At 39.1% G+C, this 18802-nt stretch overlaps 1 protein-coding gene across 3 annotated transcripts in view; it reads right to left on the reverse strand.

The window, feature by feature from the left end:
• The window catches only part of MGAT5 (alpha-1,6-mannosylglycoprotein 6-beta-N-acetylglucosaminyltransferase), a 235215-nt gene that overhangs the window by 10895 nt on the left and 205518 nt on the right, over positions 1-18802 (reverse strand). For all 3 annotated transcript variants that reach the window (XM_039494729.1, XM_039494731.1, XM_039494730.1), the window contains exons 13-16: positions 15324-15470; positions 9967-10083; positions 9021-9095; positions 2738-2895 (exon numbers count right to left, since the gene is read on the reverse strand). In XM_039494729.1, coding sequence (XP_039350663.1) covers positions 2738-2895; positions 9021-9095; positions 9967-10083; positions 15324-15470 — 497 coding nt within the window. The remainder of the gene's footprint in view (positions 1-2737; positions 2896-9020; positions 9096-9966; positions 10084-15323; positions 15471-18802) is intronic.

Here is an 18802-nt window from a genome sequence, read left to right on the forward strand (position 1 = left end):
TTTTCCCATTATATTTTATCATGTTGGGGGGGAGGAGGGGAGGAGTTAGAACTGTCTTATGTCATGTTATACTGATTGGCACCTAATGTATGTAACAGGAAAAGGCTTGGATCATATTCATTTAGCAGCATTCAGGTGTGTGTGTGCATAAAATACAGAAAAAGGACAAGTCACCCATTTTCCGGCTGCAAAGCTGAAGTAGGGTGGTTACCACTGAAAAGTCAGTTGGTCACTCAAATACCACTGTGAGTAACTGTTGGTATTTTCCTACGCTGAGGCCAAGAAATAACTGTGATAGGTTAGATACCACTATGAATAAATGTTAACTATTTAAACAATGAGCACATTCAGTGTTTATTTTTAGTCATTCAGGAAAGACAGCTAATTTTCAGAATTCAACAAAAAACGATTCTCTTCACTGTTTGGTCTAGGCACTTCAGTATTTTAAGCAATCATAAGATATGGAAGCAAGACAACCTGTCAACAGGATTAAAAAAAAGTTTTACATCTATGTGGCTCTTTTCAGTTTCCAATAGAAGTTGCATAGCTTCAACATTTCTTGAATACATAAAAGGCATGTTTGTGGTAAAATCAGTAGGAAATAGGACTAGCAAACCTTCCTATTAGTCATCTGTTGCTCTGTAATTTCTGAATACATTTGACTGACATTGTAAAGTGATCATTTTACACACACACACATGCAGACACCTGAAAGAAATGCTGATTTCCCTAATGCAGAAGTGGTAAGCATTGACCCTAACTTATCTAATGCAAAAGGGTTTTGGAGCCTACATATTTAGGACACTACTGAGAAAGATTTCAGAGTAGCAGCCGTGTTAGTCTGTATCCGCAAAAAAAACCAGGAGTACTTGTGGCACCTTAAAGACTAACAAATTTATTTAAGCATGAGCTTTCGTGAGCTACAGCTCACTTCTTCGGATGCATCCATTGTGGATGCATCCGAAGAAGTGAGCTGTAGCTCACGAAAGCTCATGCTTAAATAAATTTGTTAGTCTTTAAGGTGCCACAAGTACTCCTGGTTTTTTTTTTTACTGAGAAAGAGTTTGCAGAAATGCTAATTGTTAATTGCCAATGAACATGGATGTTTCAGAATTAACTGGAGTCAGAGAGAGCAATATGAAAAAAAATATGAAGATAAATACAGCTTTATAAACATTTTTATTTACAATTGCATGAACAATTGCCTCAAATCAGCTCTTGTATTATGGAATTTTAACACTGGCAACTGTGGCAACTTCAGCCCAGGGGTTTAACTGTAGTGCAAACATCCTAACATTTAAGGGCACTATGCAAAGAAGGCAGGCAGGAGAGACTGCTGCTCTCTCTCCTAAATGCTGAGCTTCCTGTTGTGAGTATACTGCTGAGCACAGCAGCGGCCTCTTTGCTGCAATACAGCACAGCAGGTGCCCCCTCCACTGTAAGCTGCACTGACCAGTGAATCACTGAATGAGGGCTGACTTATTTCTCACCCAAGCTTCCACCAGCTGGGGAAGAGGTCACAAAAACTTAACGATGAAAGGGGAGCCAGGGAGGGGAACGGGGAGGAATAGAGAGAGAGGGATTCAGCTGGGCAGACTCTGGCAGATGTGGCCATACTGGGGGTGGGGGGAGGAGCCACACTTTAACAGTAAAAGAGCCACCCCAATGTAAGGCAAAGGAGAAGGAGGCAGGAAGACAATCATTTGTAGGTGAAAATGTGGAAACAATTGGAGGGAGGGAGGCAGGCAGCCCGCAGGCAAAAAGTGATTAACAAATCAGCCAGTTATTATTGTTTATTGGATCATTTTCTTGGTTAATGAGACTTTATGAGCTTGTATTGCTCAGTAAGTAACTGAGCAGTACAAGACTGTACATTTCTGGGGTGCAAGACTGGGATTAGGTATATGTGGGTGTTGCCCCATATATAATTCAAGAGTGGCTGGACATAGCACTCTTGTATATGCCGCAGGTGACTTGCATGCTAGAGGCTGGGGTGAGTGGGCAGAGTGTCAGCTCACATAGCAAAATGGGCATAGTGCACACCAGACTGGAGAATTAAGGGGACACAGCTGTCCTACGATCCGGGGTAACCGAGCTAACTACCCTAGAGAGACTAAAAGTTATCAAAAATCTCTTTAAAATTATTTACAAGAAAATTATTTACTAAGAAAAAGCTTTCAAAGATTTACAGATTGAAGATCAAGGGAGCAGAGAAGATGCTCCAGACAATGAAAGTTCTGATGCAGGCCATGCATCGGTAAGAGGCTGTCGATTCACCCTGCTCCTTATAGCCTTGGTACAGAGCATGAAGAGATCGGGGCATGTGTGTGGACCAGTGGAATCTGCTTGTGAGAATACTCTAGATCCAGGTGCATTGAAGCACATGTGTACCCAGAGTGGAATACAAACAGGGACCAGCACTCAAAGAAGAAATACTAAGATTTCTTCAAATGGTTAGAACTGTTGTAAGGCTTAAACTTTGCATTTTAACATACTGTATTTAAATTAGAATTTATGTTGCTGTTAATTAACATTTATATTATAAGAGACTATTTTAAGGCAGCATATGCACAAAGTTGCAAATTTAAGATTTATCTTTTCAATTTTAACTCCGCTTTTCAGAAGTTGAGAACTTGACCACTCACCATTACAGATGCACTAGCACTATTTCCTCCCCCCCGTAGAACGTACTTTATATAAGGTACCCAACTAGATTTCCATACTCCTCAACACTTACTTCAGCAGATCCTTGTCTTTGTTAAGGTGCTGGAAGAAGGATGGCTCACAGATGAGCTGGTTTTCCTGACAAACTTGTTTACATGATTTTCCGGGTTCAGAAATTTTTACCTGCAGTGCACTTAATGGGGGCCACATCACTTGCCCATGACAGAAATCCTGCAGTGACAAAGTGTACAGTATTACACAAACGGTCTTTGAATAAACTTCTCTATGGTTAGGAAAATAGCAGTGGTAATTAAAAGCCTAGAAAACTTTTTTTTGGCAGCAAGACGATCTTACCTGTATACCGCTGATAGATTATGCGTTTTAATAAGAGGAATTATCACAATGGATCTCCTAACAATAATCTGACACTAGCCAGTACCAGATGCTTCAGAAAGAAGTTCAAAAAGTGCTGCTCTTCCTCCAAGGATAAATTTCTTCCTATCTCTAAATGAGTGGCTGGCTTATGTCCTGAAGCAGGATGGTTTGTGTGTCTCATTTGTAAACATGAGATTTAATATGATCATAGATGGTCTCTTTATCCATACATATCTAATCCATTTTTGATTCCCTCTTGCCTTCAGGGATATCTCATGGCAACAATTAGTGTAATTGTAGGGTCAGCCCCCTTTTCCATTACCTCGAGGTGGGATCCAATATCGGCAACTCTACTAGTCACAACTACAGCAGTGCATCCTGGAGGGAGAGAGGTGGCCTCTCAGGTGGATTGGTGCCAAGCCATTTAGAATCTAGGTAAAAACTGACACCTTTAAATTTATCTGGAAAAGCCACAGGTAAGCAGGGCAGATCCCAGAGCACAGGTGCCACAGGTTTTGTATAGGTTTATAACTGGGCAGCCACCTTCTGTAGAAGTTCTGAACTGACTTAATATGTAGCCCTATATAGAGAACACAGCAATAGTCTGGGTGCTGAGGTAGCAAAAGCGTGTTTGAGGGTAGCAAGATCTGCATTTGAAAGGTGAGATACCTGAGAACATGCTACAGGACAGAGAAGAGTAGATGAAATACCTGGACCAATACATGAAAATAAAAATCTGAGGCAGATACATTCAACATCACACACCAGTGAAGTATTAGTTTAAAATAACATTTTAAAACCAATATATATGCCTATAAATGATTTTTTTAAATCTAATTTCAATGCTTATGCCAAATGACAACCTTGGGTAACTGAAGACCCATTCATTTGATCCTTCACTACTTTGCTGAAACAGATAGTCAAGGTGTCGATTAGTTCCACAAAGAATATCATCACATTTGATGTAAACACCTGTTCACTAGGAACTGGACTGTGCTTTAACAAAAGCACCAGGAACAGCCGTCAAAGGTAACAGCATTCAGTCACCATTAGCCTGATCTGCAACAGAAAATTGGTGATGAAAGGCTCTGTATCTTGTTGCAAAACCCAGGAACCAACCCAATCCACTTGTCTATGGGGAAAATATCAAAACTCCATAATGTTTTTAAATGACGAACTATTGCCACAAGGCATAGAATTGCCCCATTCATATTGCTCAATTTCTTCTTAAAATGGAAACAGTCTGATTTTAATGTCTTTCATGATTCATTTCCTCTGTATTGTGTTTTCTGATTTCCCCCCCTTTCATTGTTAACTTTGAGAGCCAGAGGAACTTCAGTCTATTAGTGTGGAATCTTAAAGGATATATTCTATTGTTCTGTGAATACAACAGTACGTTAGCATTGTGTTATTTTCTGATAAAGGTGCAATAATACCTCTTTGAATGTTGTAACTATGAAAGATAAGACATCTCATTAGACAGGTACTGTTGGAACTGGGGGCTTAATCTTGAAAGTGAATGAGTACCTGGCTACTCCCACTGAAGTCAGAGAGACCAGAAGCTGCTAGTGCTTCTTAGGATGAAGAGTTGTAATGAAAAGGAGTGTAGTTATATTGGTCTATGTAAAGCATTCTTAACCAGTTATCTGCTTAGTTTTCCTCATTCTAACCCCAGCAACTCAAAACAGAGAAACATGCTTAATATCCTAAATGTTTTGATGCACTTTATCAATAGAATGTAGCATAGGTTTAGCAGCCTTTATAATCTAAAACATTTTATGGACATGAGAATCATTCAGATGACCAGGACTTCAGATAAACATGGTTCTTCATATAGTTGCTTTGGGGATTTCATAACATTTTTTTTCATTAACTGAAGCAAAATGGTCCACACAAGTAGTTAGTCTAAGTGCTCTACATATAAAATGTGACTGTCACTATGAGCAGAAATGGTCCACACAAGTAGTTAGTCTAAGTGCTCTACATATAAAATGTGACTGTCACTATGAGCAGAAATGATTTTGACACAAATTGAAAAGAAAGCTTCACAGGTATAATGGAGCCTATTAGCTGAGATTACTATGGTGACTTCTTATATGCAAAACCCCAATATACAGTAATTATTTCTCTGCAACAATAGCAACTCATTTAGTATTAAATTAATAAGTTATTATTAATGGCTGCCATTGACTTTCTAATTCAGTGGTTTAGTTCATTTTGTAACATGAGAGCAAGCAATTTTACATTAAAAAAAAGGCTTTTGATTAATTTACAAGCTCATTTTGGTATCCCATAATTTAATTTTAAATTATGACTGGTTAACATTAATTTAGCTTTAATGGAGTCACCATGCTTTTAGAAAGACTTTGCTCTACTATCTGTCCTTTGGTCCCCATGCTTACTCACTTCATTTTACAAATATACAATTAAACAATAATTAGGCGGAGGAGGGAAATCCAGGTCAGAAAATAATTAAAGATCAAGAGTGGTATAAGAGAGATTTTAGTTAGAGATACACACTGCATCAACCAAAGAGGAAGATCTATAGAACTAGACCTAACACTTTGGAATATCCACACCAAAAACTAATTAAAGCAAAGAGAAGAGCTTTCTAGCTACAGGAAGATCTTCCCTGTAGGTCATGCCACTTCCTGCCGTTTATGTTTAACAATTTATCTGCCACTTGAACCTCATCACTTTCCCTCTTTGGATCCCTCCAATTTCTCTCTCACCCACCAAATCAATATTTTAAAACTCATATCCTCACCAGCTGAGATGCTTCACAGCCCTGCCTACCATTCCAATCCCTCCCACCTTGCTCTCTTTGGGTATGTCTACACAGGAAAGAAAAACTTGTGGCTAGCCTGTGCCAGTGGACCCTCCCACCCTGTAGGGTTCTAGAGCCCAGGCTCCAGTCCAAGCCCAGATATCTACGCAGCAATGAAACAGCACCAGAGCCCGAGCCCAGCTCGGCTGCCATGGGCCTGATGAGGGTTTTTCTTTGCTGTGTAGACACACCCTTTGAGCATTAAAGCTTCTTTGTTTCCATCTTCCACTCTTGTCTTCATGCTTTCTTCCTTAACATATCATATGGCTGGAACAACTCTCCCTGTGCCACAGTGTGGCACCCATCTTCATTTAAATTTCCCATAAATCCCTCTTTTTCTGCAAGGCCCATGAATACTAACCAACATCAGCAGTACTAACTGCTATCAAAATTATTTGGCCATTATTATTTATTTTATACACCGCTACCTCGATATAATGCCACCCGATATAACACGAATTTGGATATAACGTGGTAAAGCAGTGCTCCGTGGGGGCAGGGTTGCGCACTCCAGTGGATCAAAGCAAGTTCAATATAACATGGTTTCACCTATAACGCGGTAAGATTTTTTGGCTCCTAAGGACAGTGTTATATCGAGGTAGAGGTATATATGCTGAAGTGAACCACTTTTCCCAGCAACCCCTATACTATAATAAATTAAGAATTGAGTGTAAACTTTTGTTACTGGTGCACAGAGATAAAGTAATATTTTGCTGGGGTTTGTGAAAATAAGAAGAAACTGATGTAATTGTTGCTAAAAACTCGGTACAAATGTCCAGTGATCTCGGATAGCGATGCAGATTGCATGGGAGTGGAAATATTAGAGTAAGAATGATGCAAGCTGATTTTGGGGAGTTTGTGCTCATAGTAACAGCCTAAAATACATATACTCTCTATTTCTGGAGCAGTCCATGCTACTGACTGATGAAGTGGTAAAGTATTTAACTCTTACCGTTCTGAACTGTGATAATTGATCTTTGACTAACACTCATGGGTTAATACATTTGGTTAACTGTGATTATTTGACACCTTACTGATAAAGCTCCAAACCTTTAAGAACATAACTGAGGTTATTTTAACAGGTGTTCTAAGCTATTACCATCTTCTAGGGGTTCCAACAAATTTGTATCTTATCTTTTTCTCTTTCATGCTGTAATTTCCTTAGTATAGGGACTGTGTTTATTTTTTGCCTTGTACAATGCACCAGGCACCCTGCCAATGTTGAACAAATTCATAAATAACAGTAATATTCTATCATTCTGGTAGCAGTAACAGCAACACTTTCCGGCAGTCAGACCCAAACACAATTAATTGAATTAATATGTATTGTTTGTATCACTGTAGTGCCTGGTAGATGTCAGGGGACCATTGTGCTAGGCTCTGGGTCCCTGCCCTGAAGAGCCTACATATACTCATCACTCAGATATCACTTTGAATATCTATTGAATAATGAGTTATATTTTTCTGTATTAATGAAAACTACCGTCAATCATAGTCAACTCATCCAGGAGAATCACACGCAGCACAGACATTTTAATCAACACAGCAACAAAGACAATGAAGTGTTTATTGGCAGTAAATCAGAAATAGCTATGTACTAGTTAATTTATTCTTTTGCACTTCCAGTTTTAAAAATACAATTACAGTCCATTGGGGAGCTATGCCGCAAAATAAAAAAACAGAACAAATGAAAGGACTGCCTGTAAACCTCTCTCTCAGCCCACACCCACCGTAACAGCCTGAAGAAATGGGAAGGGTGGGAGGGGGGCTTGCTGGGCTTTATAGTATGCCTGGAAGGTTAAATCTGGGCACTGGTGAACCAAGGGGATGAGCAGGTTCCAAAATTCAAGTCCCCTCACAAAGCCCTGCCAGTAGCTCTCTCTTGTTTATATTGAGGGAACTCCAGCTCAAGTCCTTCTGCTAATCTCACCTGTGACAGTATTTCATGGGGAGTGAGGCATCTCTCTCAGGTAACCAGGTCCCAAACTATTTAAGGATTTATAGTTAAAACCAACACACTGAATTCACCCAGAAGTTAAGACTAAATGTAATTACAACTGTGCCAAGCTTTTGAGGAGGAATGATACCCATGCCCTGTCTCCACAAACAGTATCAGAATATTTATGTAATATTCCATGATGCAAAGACTTTTAAAATATAGAAATAAAACCAAATGGGCTCTTAAAGGAAGCTTTGCCTGTGATAGTAGTAGCATCAATACTTCTCACCTCTAAGTGACCTTTCCTCTTAGGATCTCCGAGTTTTTTACAAACATTGCAACACCCTTGCAACATAGAAAAAGTACTATTTTATCAATTTGGAAGAGGGATATGTTGAGTCACAAACTTGAGTGAGTTTTCCAAGGTCAGTGCCAAACCAAGAACAGAACCCAGTAGCCCTGACTAGAGCTGGATGAACACTGATTCTTCAGTTTGGTGGCGGTTCCAGAGAGGCTAGGGGGTGGAATTAGGTTTGGATTGAACCAAATCTGAATTTTTTCAGAGTTTTTGGTGAATTGAAAACGTTTCTATCAGGTGTGTTCCAAAGTGAAGACCTGAACTTGAGTCTCCCACATCCCCGGTGAGTGCCTTAACCACTGAACTAAAGTTTATAAAGGGGAGCATCAGCAACACTTCCCCAGTCTCTTTTCTCCTCTAGCTGTTTTACGAATGACTGAAAATATTCATGGCAAAGTCACAAATAGTTTTGGTCTGACTGAAACTGCGTTTTTTGTTGAATAAACTATTTGTCTGAAAAATGTTGCCCAAATCTAGTCCTGACACCCAGGACATTTTGCTAGCTGCTAGACCACACCGATGTGGTTCTTTTTGTCGTACACCACACCATCATAGCAGTAGAATAGCTGCCAGAAGACCTATGAGCTAAGCCACAAGCCCTGAGACCTGATTTGCAGAGTTGGACCTTTGCACCCATAAGGGTCCATCCACACTTTGACATGCAACCGACGAAGTGGGTATTCACCCACGAAAGCTCATGCTCCAAAACGTCTGTTAGTCTATAAGGTGCCACAGGACTCTTTACTACTTTTAAAAAAGTAATTCCAAGAACAAGCAGTTTTAATATTAAGGCACTCTTTAAAATAGAAAGACTGCACTTAAGAGAGGTTTATTTCATCAACACTGAAAGGTCATACCTGCTTTTCAATGAATGCATTCATCCTTTGTAGCATCCCCTCACATGTAAACTCGTAGGGCAAATAAGGTTCAATCTGTTGAAACAGTACAGTGTGTTTAGATTAGAATTTTTAAGGAATCATTTTACTGCAAGCATTCCTGTGATGTGTGTTATGTTAGCAGCCTGTGTACTGTTTAATACATTATAGCTTTTGTAGTAAACGTAGTCATTAACAAATCACTGTTTAATGCAGCCCACAGATTTAACTGATTTTTGCTTCCTCAAAGGCAATTCTAAAATTAATCAGTGATTGTCTTTGAGGAGATGTTAAATGAGGGAAATTAAGAGTTTATTGAGCAGTGGCAGAGATAAACGTAGCACAAGACTTTACTGGATCTCATAGCTGCCTGTTGTAATTCTGTTTAATTTCCAAATTGAAATAGTACAAAGGAAAATATGATGATTCTATAATTAGATGCTCTTTGAAAATGTTTTCAGATGTCTTGATTTTTTATTCCTTATACTAAAGGCTGATCATGTAAATGTAGAAATATCCTTATAGCTTCCCTGTCATAGCTAATTAATGGGTTCAACTGAGCTCAGCATAGGGCAACTAATTTACTAAATGCACAGAAACATTACAAAGACTCAATAACAAATCTAGTAACTTGGACTCTGTGACTCACATGCTAAAGCTCCAATCCTTTATGCTTATACACATGCTGAGTTTTATTCATGTGAGTAAAGTTAAGCACATGTGTAAACGTGTAGGATCGAGTACTAAACTCTGATGCTCAGATACCACATATACATCACACAGTGATGGGTATGGCATAAGACCTCAAAAGGACAGAACCTTCCAGACTGCAGCACTCAGGTCTATTAATGAAATTAACATTTTGAGGCACTCTGCACAGCAGTAGCTCAGACTCCAAGTACTGATTACAAGCAGAATAAATACTAACCTTTTGATTCAAAATTGCTTTCACTGCATTCTCGACCTCAGAAGGATCATTGATGTTCACAGTCCAGACATGAGGCTTCCCAATGTAAACCTCAGCATAGGGATGCTGAGATGTCAGCTGAAAAAGGAAATCAATATACTGGTAAAAAGCAAGGGTCAAGAGAGCTTTCCTGGCCCCCTTCACTTGGTTTGGGTCTCAGGAGATAATACACATAGATAATGCAATAACAGAGCTGGAATATAAAGATAATTTCTCCTTTACCTCTGTTTTAGGTTTTCTATATTTTCCCCATTAAATCTTGTGGGTGAACTTGGTGCATATGAAATGCACTTGATTGATAACTATGGGGACCAATGACCTCTAATTTATCCACACAACAAGTACAGCCTAGGTAACAAGCAGTGGGAGCTTCCTTGTCTCGCTTTATGTACCCAATCTCTCCCATTTTCTCTCTATACTCTGCTCTTGCTCTCTGGGTGATTTCATCTACTTCTTTGAGATCAGCTAACACATCCAGATGAACTACTCCCAAATCTCCTTTTTTATCCAGAGCCTTCCATCCTTTATCCATTCCTGCATCTCTCTCCCTCTCAGGCATCTCTTGAAAATCTTTCCATCCCTTCAAGATGAAATGTCAGTATCTTTCCATCCAAACCCTCTCTTCTCCCTCTTTTTCTCTCACAAACGTGAGAAACGCACGATTATTACTGTGCACATTTGATTCTGATTTTCTATTCTCAGACTGCTAGCAAGGTTACCCATTAGTGCTTATTACAATATCGATGATACTATTGCCATGCAGATATACATCCTCCGGGAACTGGACTATCAAACTCATTTTATAACCCTCACATATAACCATTGTCCTTGGAAAGGGTAAAATATCTTCGCTTGGACTGACCCAACTAGGTATTTTCTCCCTCAGTTAGTGGTCCAGTCATTATCTTCATTCCTTTGAAACTGTGTACCTGATGCTGTGTTATCTGTGTCCTTATTTTATCTTTCCTGCTTGGTTTCTGATAACCTGTTTTCAGCCTCATTTGATTTAACCCCAGGCAGAAATACAACACTGAACAGGGAAACAAAGTCACACACAATAGTCATATAATAATAAAGACATTTTTCCTAGTTCATCACATCTACTAGCCTTGGGCAGTCTGAAACCATGACCTAGAGGTGAAAGGCTCTACATACTATTAATTGTTCCCCATGTCAGCCAATCCTCCATGTTCAAAAGTTCTAAGCTCATACACAGATGGCACAATTAAGACTTTGATCACCCAGAATGAACCCTGACTCTCTCCTGAAAATGAGACTGAATGTCACCTCCAATGTGCATTTTAGAACCTAAATGACATCTTGCTCACTGCTTGCTAGAAAACAAAATAAATTAAAAAAATATCAGCCAGGTCAAACCAGAACAATTAAGTCACTTGGCATCAATTAGAGCATGGCCAGAACTGACAGTTTGGCACTGAAAGAGATTGCAATGGCATCACGGTATCACAGAAGTTAAAAGATGTGCAAGAGCGCATACTGAAAGGAAGAACAGGTTAAAAATGTACAAGAGAGAAGTGTGTCTTCACACTGGCCTGAAAAGGAATGCCTTTGGAATAACATGAAACCCCAACCTAAGAAAACTGCAAGCAAAGTATTTAAACAACTGCCTCTTCATGTATTACGAGATTTTCTCTCCTTTTGTGTTCAAGTACGTTCACTGAGCAAAACTTTTTTTTACATATACTTAAAGGTCATTCTTCTTAGATAAAGTAACTATTGTACTTGAACTCCTTGCTGAAGCAAATGCAAAGCAGCAAGCTAGTGCAAGCAAACAATTTTCACAAAACATTTACCTCCCATTCTATATTTCTGGGCACAGGATGCCAGCATTTTTTGGAGACCTATATTAACATTTCATGATATTGTAAAAGTGAACATTCACATAAAAATAAGTAAAATGTAAAGGCTACGTCAAAGTGGAAATAAGCCAAAATTGGATTGAAATAACATGGGCCAGATTTGACCTATGAGCTTCACGGAGGCTGATGCCTTGCTTCTACAGAGGCCCAGTGTACTCAGTGGGGATGCACATAGAGCTCACTGGAGGACTGGTGCTTTAGTAAGATTAAGAAGATTTCTGAGGAAGACCCACAGATTACATGATCTGTCTATATCAGCTGTACCCTAGTGCACCATGCTCCGCCCCATCATCATCTTTTCAATTTCTCCTGAAAACCCAATCCCCTCCATGAAATCTGCACATGCCAGCTAACCTCAGTATCATACTGTTACCACTACTGTTTAAAAGTGATATATATTTAAAAACTCAGGTTATCAAAACTTCCTGAATTTCACATCCAAATTTTAGATTGTATAAGCTACTGGGAGCAGAGAATATGCCTTTATTAATAAGTTGTGTGGCAATGAACATAATAATATTTCTTAAATGCTAACATTATTTGCATTATGTTTCAAAATGTGATTTTTTTCCCCCAAGTATGTAAATATAATGATTAAACTTCACACAGCTTCAGGAAAAGCAGCAAAGAGTCCTGTGGCACCTTATAGACTAACAGACACTTTGGAGCATGAGCTTTCGTGGGTGAATATGTACCTGGCTCCCATTCCTTTTTTCGTATTCACCCACGAAAGCTCATGCTCCAAAACGTCTGTTAGTCTATAAGGTGCCACGGGACTCTTTGCTGCTTTTACAGATCCAGATTAACACGGCTACCCCTCTGATACTTGACAGCTTCAGGAGTTATACTGGAGATCATGGGTTCGTTGTACACCTCAGACTGGCAGGCAGCACATTAAATCAGGGTTGGTTTTGAAGCCTTGATATCAACAGCGAATCTCCTCAAACACAGTGGCAACCAGCAATGTTCCACTGTGTGCCAGCTCTTGTGAGGATGTGTTCTGTAGATATTTTAAGAATACTGTCCTGATGCTGAAATAATGTGACTGGCCAGAGGTGAAGGTCGTAGTCATTCTTGGGGCCCTTCTGCTGCACAGAAATAGAGGTGGTCAGAAACCTAACATTTTTCCCCTGTAAGATTTTGAACAAAAAGCTTCCATTTGAAATTTATTGGGTAGAAAAGTTTGTTTTCCCATGGGAAATTTTCAATCAACATGTTCATTTAATTTAAACATAAAAAGTTGTTCTGAGCTACTTTCTGGGTTTCAGAAAACAAAAAAAGAAACGGCACTATGTTGAAATGAAAACTTTTGTTTTGTGTTGATGTTTCTTTTCAAAATGTCTTTTCAGTTTTTTTTAAACAAAAAAGTAGCAAAAATTTTAAGTCCATTCAACACAAATATTTTCCTCTCAAATTTTCCTACAAAAAACAACAACAACAACAACAAAAATTTCAGTTCAGACAAAACTATTTTTTGGTAGGAAAAATTTCCTCACAATTTTTTTTGAGCAGCTCTACCCAAACTGAGAGAAAAAACCACAATAACTGTAGTGATATTTCTGCCAAGTAAATATTAAGGATTATCATCTTTAAAGTGCTTTATGAACATTAATTAATTCTCAGCACTCTTACAGGCTTTTTTTTTTCACTGTAGAGGTGAAAAAACAAATATACAGTTACCACCACCTTCCCTAAATCCAAAGAGTCTCAGAGGGGAGTAGAATTCATATGTAATTGGCTCCCATTCCTTTTTTTGATCACTTGATCGGGCACTACTGTCTCAAGAATAGATAAATGGAGTAAAAAGTAGAACCAGAATTCATAGTGATTGGCTACACTTGTGTTCTACACTAAGGCTTAAAAAATTAAAATCACTAGTAATCTGAACATTATATAGAGTCCAATGCAATTCTTTTTGTTAATGCTGTAGCAGACTGTCAGTGTTTGGCTAACAGGGCATGGCATTTCAAGTAGTGTTGATTCTGCCAATAAAGGATTAAGTGGGTTATGATGATTTACTGGGAAGATGACTGGTTATTGCTCTTGGACATAAGAGACCTAGAAAGGGCTTTCTGGAGAGAGATGATCCAAAAGGACTGAGCAGTCCTAAGCAGAAAAACCCTACAAGAAGCCAAACCTGGGAAGAAGGTTTTTTAAGCTCCTCAATTTTTTAATTGCCATTTTCTCTATTTTATTATTGTTTTCTTTGTTAATAAAGTCAAGCTGTAGGAAAGGGGTGAATTTGGACTACTATATCAATTGTATTTGTAGAAAAGATTGAGAACAGTGCACAAAACCTTGCTCACAAATCCTTTGGCACAGGCAACCTATGTTATTTAATTAAAATGAGAAATGGTAGAAATGCATCACTCATCAACCAATTGGCATGAGTTCAATGTGCAGTTCATCTAGCTGAACCACCATTTATGAGCAGACCAATGCTATCATGCAAGCTGTTCCTTATTTACATATTCCTGTTTATATAAGCAAGTTAATTCTACATTTGATTAACATACACAGTACTTATTCAAAAACAATTCAAAGTTACAAGCAATAGTGTGTGTTAACCAATGTCAGGCCAAGAAAAAAAAAGACTAGATAAATGCTAAATGTTTTCAGTATGTTATAGGCTTAACTTTACCCATACATGGATATGCTGCAATTATAACACGATGAACAATAATATCCAGTAAATCCTTGCATGGGAGGCCTGTTTGTTTGGTCTTCTCCTTTTCCCTTCAGAGTACAAAATATTCTGGATGCTCTGGAGATTTGTAGTTTGCTTTTCCTGTTCACTCCTCAAAAATTGGTTTGGCTCTCCAAGTGTCTTTACAGTCAAATGCACACAGTTCATTGCTAGTGTTACTATTAGGGCTAAACAGAATTTTAATCAAAACTTCTCTGCAAAAAATAGTAAGTACAACATTCATATTTATTTGAACAAGGACGCACTTATTGCCCAGTGATGCTCATTTCCTTAAGAGAAGTCACAGGGATCTTAACTGAGGTTCCCCTGGATAGAAAATCAGATCTTGAAATGAAACTTGTATATATGGTCTGTCAAAAATAGTTAGAAGAATGTAGATATACATGGACACAGAGTTATAGCTCAGAAGTACTTGATGGGCTTCATTATTTTATTATCATAGTGCCTAGTTAGAACATAATTGTGGTCTTACATAGGACTAATCATACCAATTCTGGCCACTGCTGTGTTAAGGCAAAAGGACAAACTGCTCTGTCTGCAGTAAATTATGCACTTTAGTTTGACATTGTTTTTTATTGTAATATTACAAAGAAAGCAGTTATTTGCAATAAATTTTTTGTTGTACAATCCTCAAAAAGAAAACCATTACATACAAACAGTATCAGCAACTTAGACGTATCACAGCCCCAATATTTTGCCATGTTAGAAACATCGGTGTTAGTAAAGCTTACCTCTCGGAGTGTTGGCTTGCCTTTGAAAAAGTCTGTATTTTTGCTGCTTTTCGGTGGGTTAAATTTTAGATTTAGAAAAGCACATCCATTAGCAATAGCCTCTAGGGGAGCAGGCCCTTCATATGGAAATCCAAGTCCAACAAACAACTGCAAAATAGAAAAGAGACATCACCCAGCACCCATTAATTGTGTTTCACTTTAGAAGACACTAAAAACTCAGAGTTAAGCTAAAATGAACAATGAGAAAGATTTTAAATGTACAAGCCTTCAAAATATGTCCACATAACAGTTTGAAAGGAATTGGGTAATGTTCCTGACAGAACTTTTAAATAAAGTTTCATGCTAAATGTTGCTAAGGATTTGGCTGTTCTCTCTCCCTCTCTGCAAAACTAAGAGAGTTATGGAATGTCCTCGAAAACACGTCTAACAATAATCTTCCTGTAAGGGGCTGAAGAGAAAACTATGGCAATCCACTCTAAATTAAACAGAAGGTTTTTCATGAAACGGATGGAACAACAGCCCCTTTCAGTTATGTTTTGCAAAAAAAGACATTTGGTGGTTTGATTACAGTTCAAATAAAACTGCTAGAGCTCTCTAGTAGACCAGTAGGTACAGGTTTTACAACAGTTACATCACTGACTAGCTATGCCACTGTTTTATTTTTTCCCCTGACTAACTTAGTAGTTTTTGCCAATATAAACATACTCAGGCCAAATTGCACAAGTCTTCTGATAAAAAACAAAAACAGCAGATGGCAGCAAACTTCAGTTAAAGAACTACTACTCAGCAACAGCACTGCAGTGACAAGCCAACAATTCAATTCCTCCATTCTAAACTGAAGGGGAAAAGGCATCAGTGCTTACTCTTACTGCCAGCATACAGTACTTATTATAATAAAGACAGTTATTGGGCAACAGGAAATCCAACTGAAAAGTATTTAACATTTTGTCACAAAGAATCCACACCCTTGCGCAACAGCTATTTAGAAGCACTCTCTTTCCCAGCCCTGACACCTGAGAAAATTGAATTAAATAATGTCTCTTTTTATTTTCTTTAATTTAAAATTAGTATAAAATGGGTTGGTTTAAAAGCTCTGAGCTATGATAGCTACAGCTGCCACAAATCTCTAAACAACACCATTGAACAGATCCACACATACGCTAGTTTCAACTACTTACTGCCTACTAGATCTAAGCCTCATGGCAATTAGAATTATGCATTCAAGACATGACATCTCTCTTTAGCAAACTAAGTTACTCCCCATTAAAATGTTTACTTCAAGGGAAAATGAACTCTTGAATTAAAAAAATTCTAAGTGACTATAGTCAGAAGCCTATTTCAGGCTACATATAAAAACAGTTTAATTTAATTTGAAGCATACATTTGTAAGATCAGCCCTGTTGTAGATAGGTATTGCCGCATTAGGTCTTTAATCCGCTCTAGCCTCTGGTATTAGCAGTTTAACATTATGAGCTGACTGGCTCTAAAAAAGAAATCTGCAGAACAGCTTGAAATGTTAACGTCCTCCCCAACTCTGAGAACACTGAATCTCTCTGCAATCATAGAATCACAGGGTTATAAAGGACTGCAAGGGTCATCTAGTCTAACCCCCGGCCAAGATGCAGGATTTGTTACGTATAAACCATCCAAGGCTGATGGCTATCCAGCCTCCTTTTGAAAATCTCCAGTGAAGAAGCTTCCACAACCTCCCAAAGCAGTCTCTTCCATTTTCCTGCTGTTCTTACAGTTAGGAAGTTTTTCCTGAGATTTAATCTCAATCTGCTATGCTGTAGTTTGAACCCATTGCCTCTTGTCCTGCCCTCTGTGGAGATGGACAGGTAAAAGATGGGAGGCTCAGAAGCAGATATTTCCTTCTCTGAAACCTTTGCCTTTTCTGATGTGGCTACGTCCTCTGGGAACGAAGGAATTGGATGGGGCGGGATCTCTGGGCTGTCTGAGACTTGCAGAATTTTCTCTTGTATGTAGGAGTATAGATGCCAAGAGAACACACAGTCACTCTAGAATCCTTCAGTGTTCACGGAAACTCGCCCATACTATCTGCAAACAACTTAGGTCCATCAAAAGGAAGGTCCTCAACTGTACTCTGAACTTCCTTTGGGAAACTGCAGAGCCAGAGCCAAGAGGCTCTTCTCATCACCACCGCTGTAGCGATCCAACTGGTGGCAGTATCAACAGCATCAAGGGAGGCTTGCCGGGTTGTCCTGGCAAGTAGTCGGCCCTCCTCAACAATTGCTTGGAACTGCTTTCTGTGTTCCGCTGGCAGACGGTTGAGGAACAAGGTTAACTTGTTATAATTGACATGATTGTATTTTGCCAAAGCCTGATAATTGGCAATTCTGAATGTAGGGAGGCTGAGGAGTAAGACTTTCTCCCTAGTAGGTCCAAACATTTGTGGTCTTTGTCCTGAGTCCTGGATTTAGCGTGGTGCTACCTACCACCTTCATTCACTGCATCCACTACCAAGGAGTCAGGTGAGGGATGGGAAAATAAAAACTCCAAATCCTTTGCTGGAACATAATACTTCTTGTCCACTCTTTTTCCCATAGGCAGAATAGAATCTGGGGTGTGCCAGATCTTTGCTGGATCTAGAAGAGCCTCATTGACAGGTAAGGCTATAAGGATCAATGAGTGTGAGTGAAGGACATCAAGCAGCTTATGATGAGACTCTGTAACCTCCTTGAGGGGCAACCTCAAGGAGTCTCTGTCCCTTTTGACCAGATCCTGGAAGGATTTAAAATCAACCACCAGGGATCGGGAGATGATCAGGAGATGTTGGCCGTAGGGTGGAGATTCCTTCACTGGTTCTAAGATTGCTCAACTAATTCCTCTGGAGGATCAACTCTACTAGAGGAAATAGGTGATGCCGGTTGATCCTCTCTATGATGAGTACTAGATGCTCTGGGGAGGGCAGGAGGCATGTGGCTCTGTGGGCTGCCCCTCTCTGCAAGCACTGCCCCTGCAGCTCTCCCAACCAATGGTGCTTGCAGGCAGAAGCAGCAGGCAGAGGGAGACCCCTGTCCCCACACCCTTGGTACCATGCTAGTTGCTTCCTGGAGCAGCATTGGGCCTGGGTAGACAGGAAGTCTGCCTTAGCCATGGCCACACTGCACCGCCAGAGATCGCAATCAACTGGGAGATCCTCTAGGATTGACCGGTTGGTGACCATTGTACTAGACCATTACTGTAAATACCATAATAATTCAGAAAAACTCAGGCATGCAGACTTTGCAAATAACGGCAAAAAAGGAAATAAAAAAATAGATTTTTACTTTGTTAATACAGTTAACATTTTGTATTTATTGAGCTAGACGAAGATGAATATTTAAAAATGTATTTGGTATATACCAGATCATACCCCAAGTGTTACAGTTCCATAAAACCACAAAACTTTACAAAGCTTTGTGTCTTTCTCTCTCATTAATATCCTTTGCTTACCTAGAAAGTTTAATCTATTCTCT

Source organism: Mauremys reevesii, linkage group 11 (assembly GCF_016161935.1).
Source record: "Mauremys reevesii isolate NIE-2019 linkage group 11, ASM1616193v1, whole genome shotgun sequence".
NCBI lineage: Eukaryota > Metazoa > Chordata > Testudines > Geoemydidae > Mauremys > Mauremys reevesii.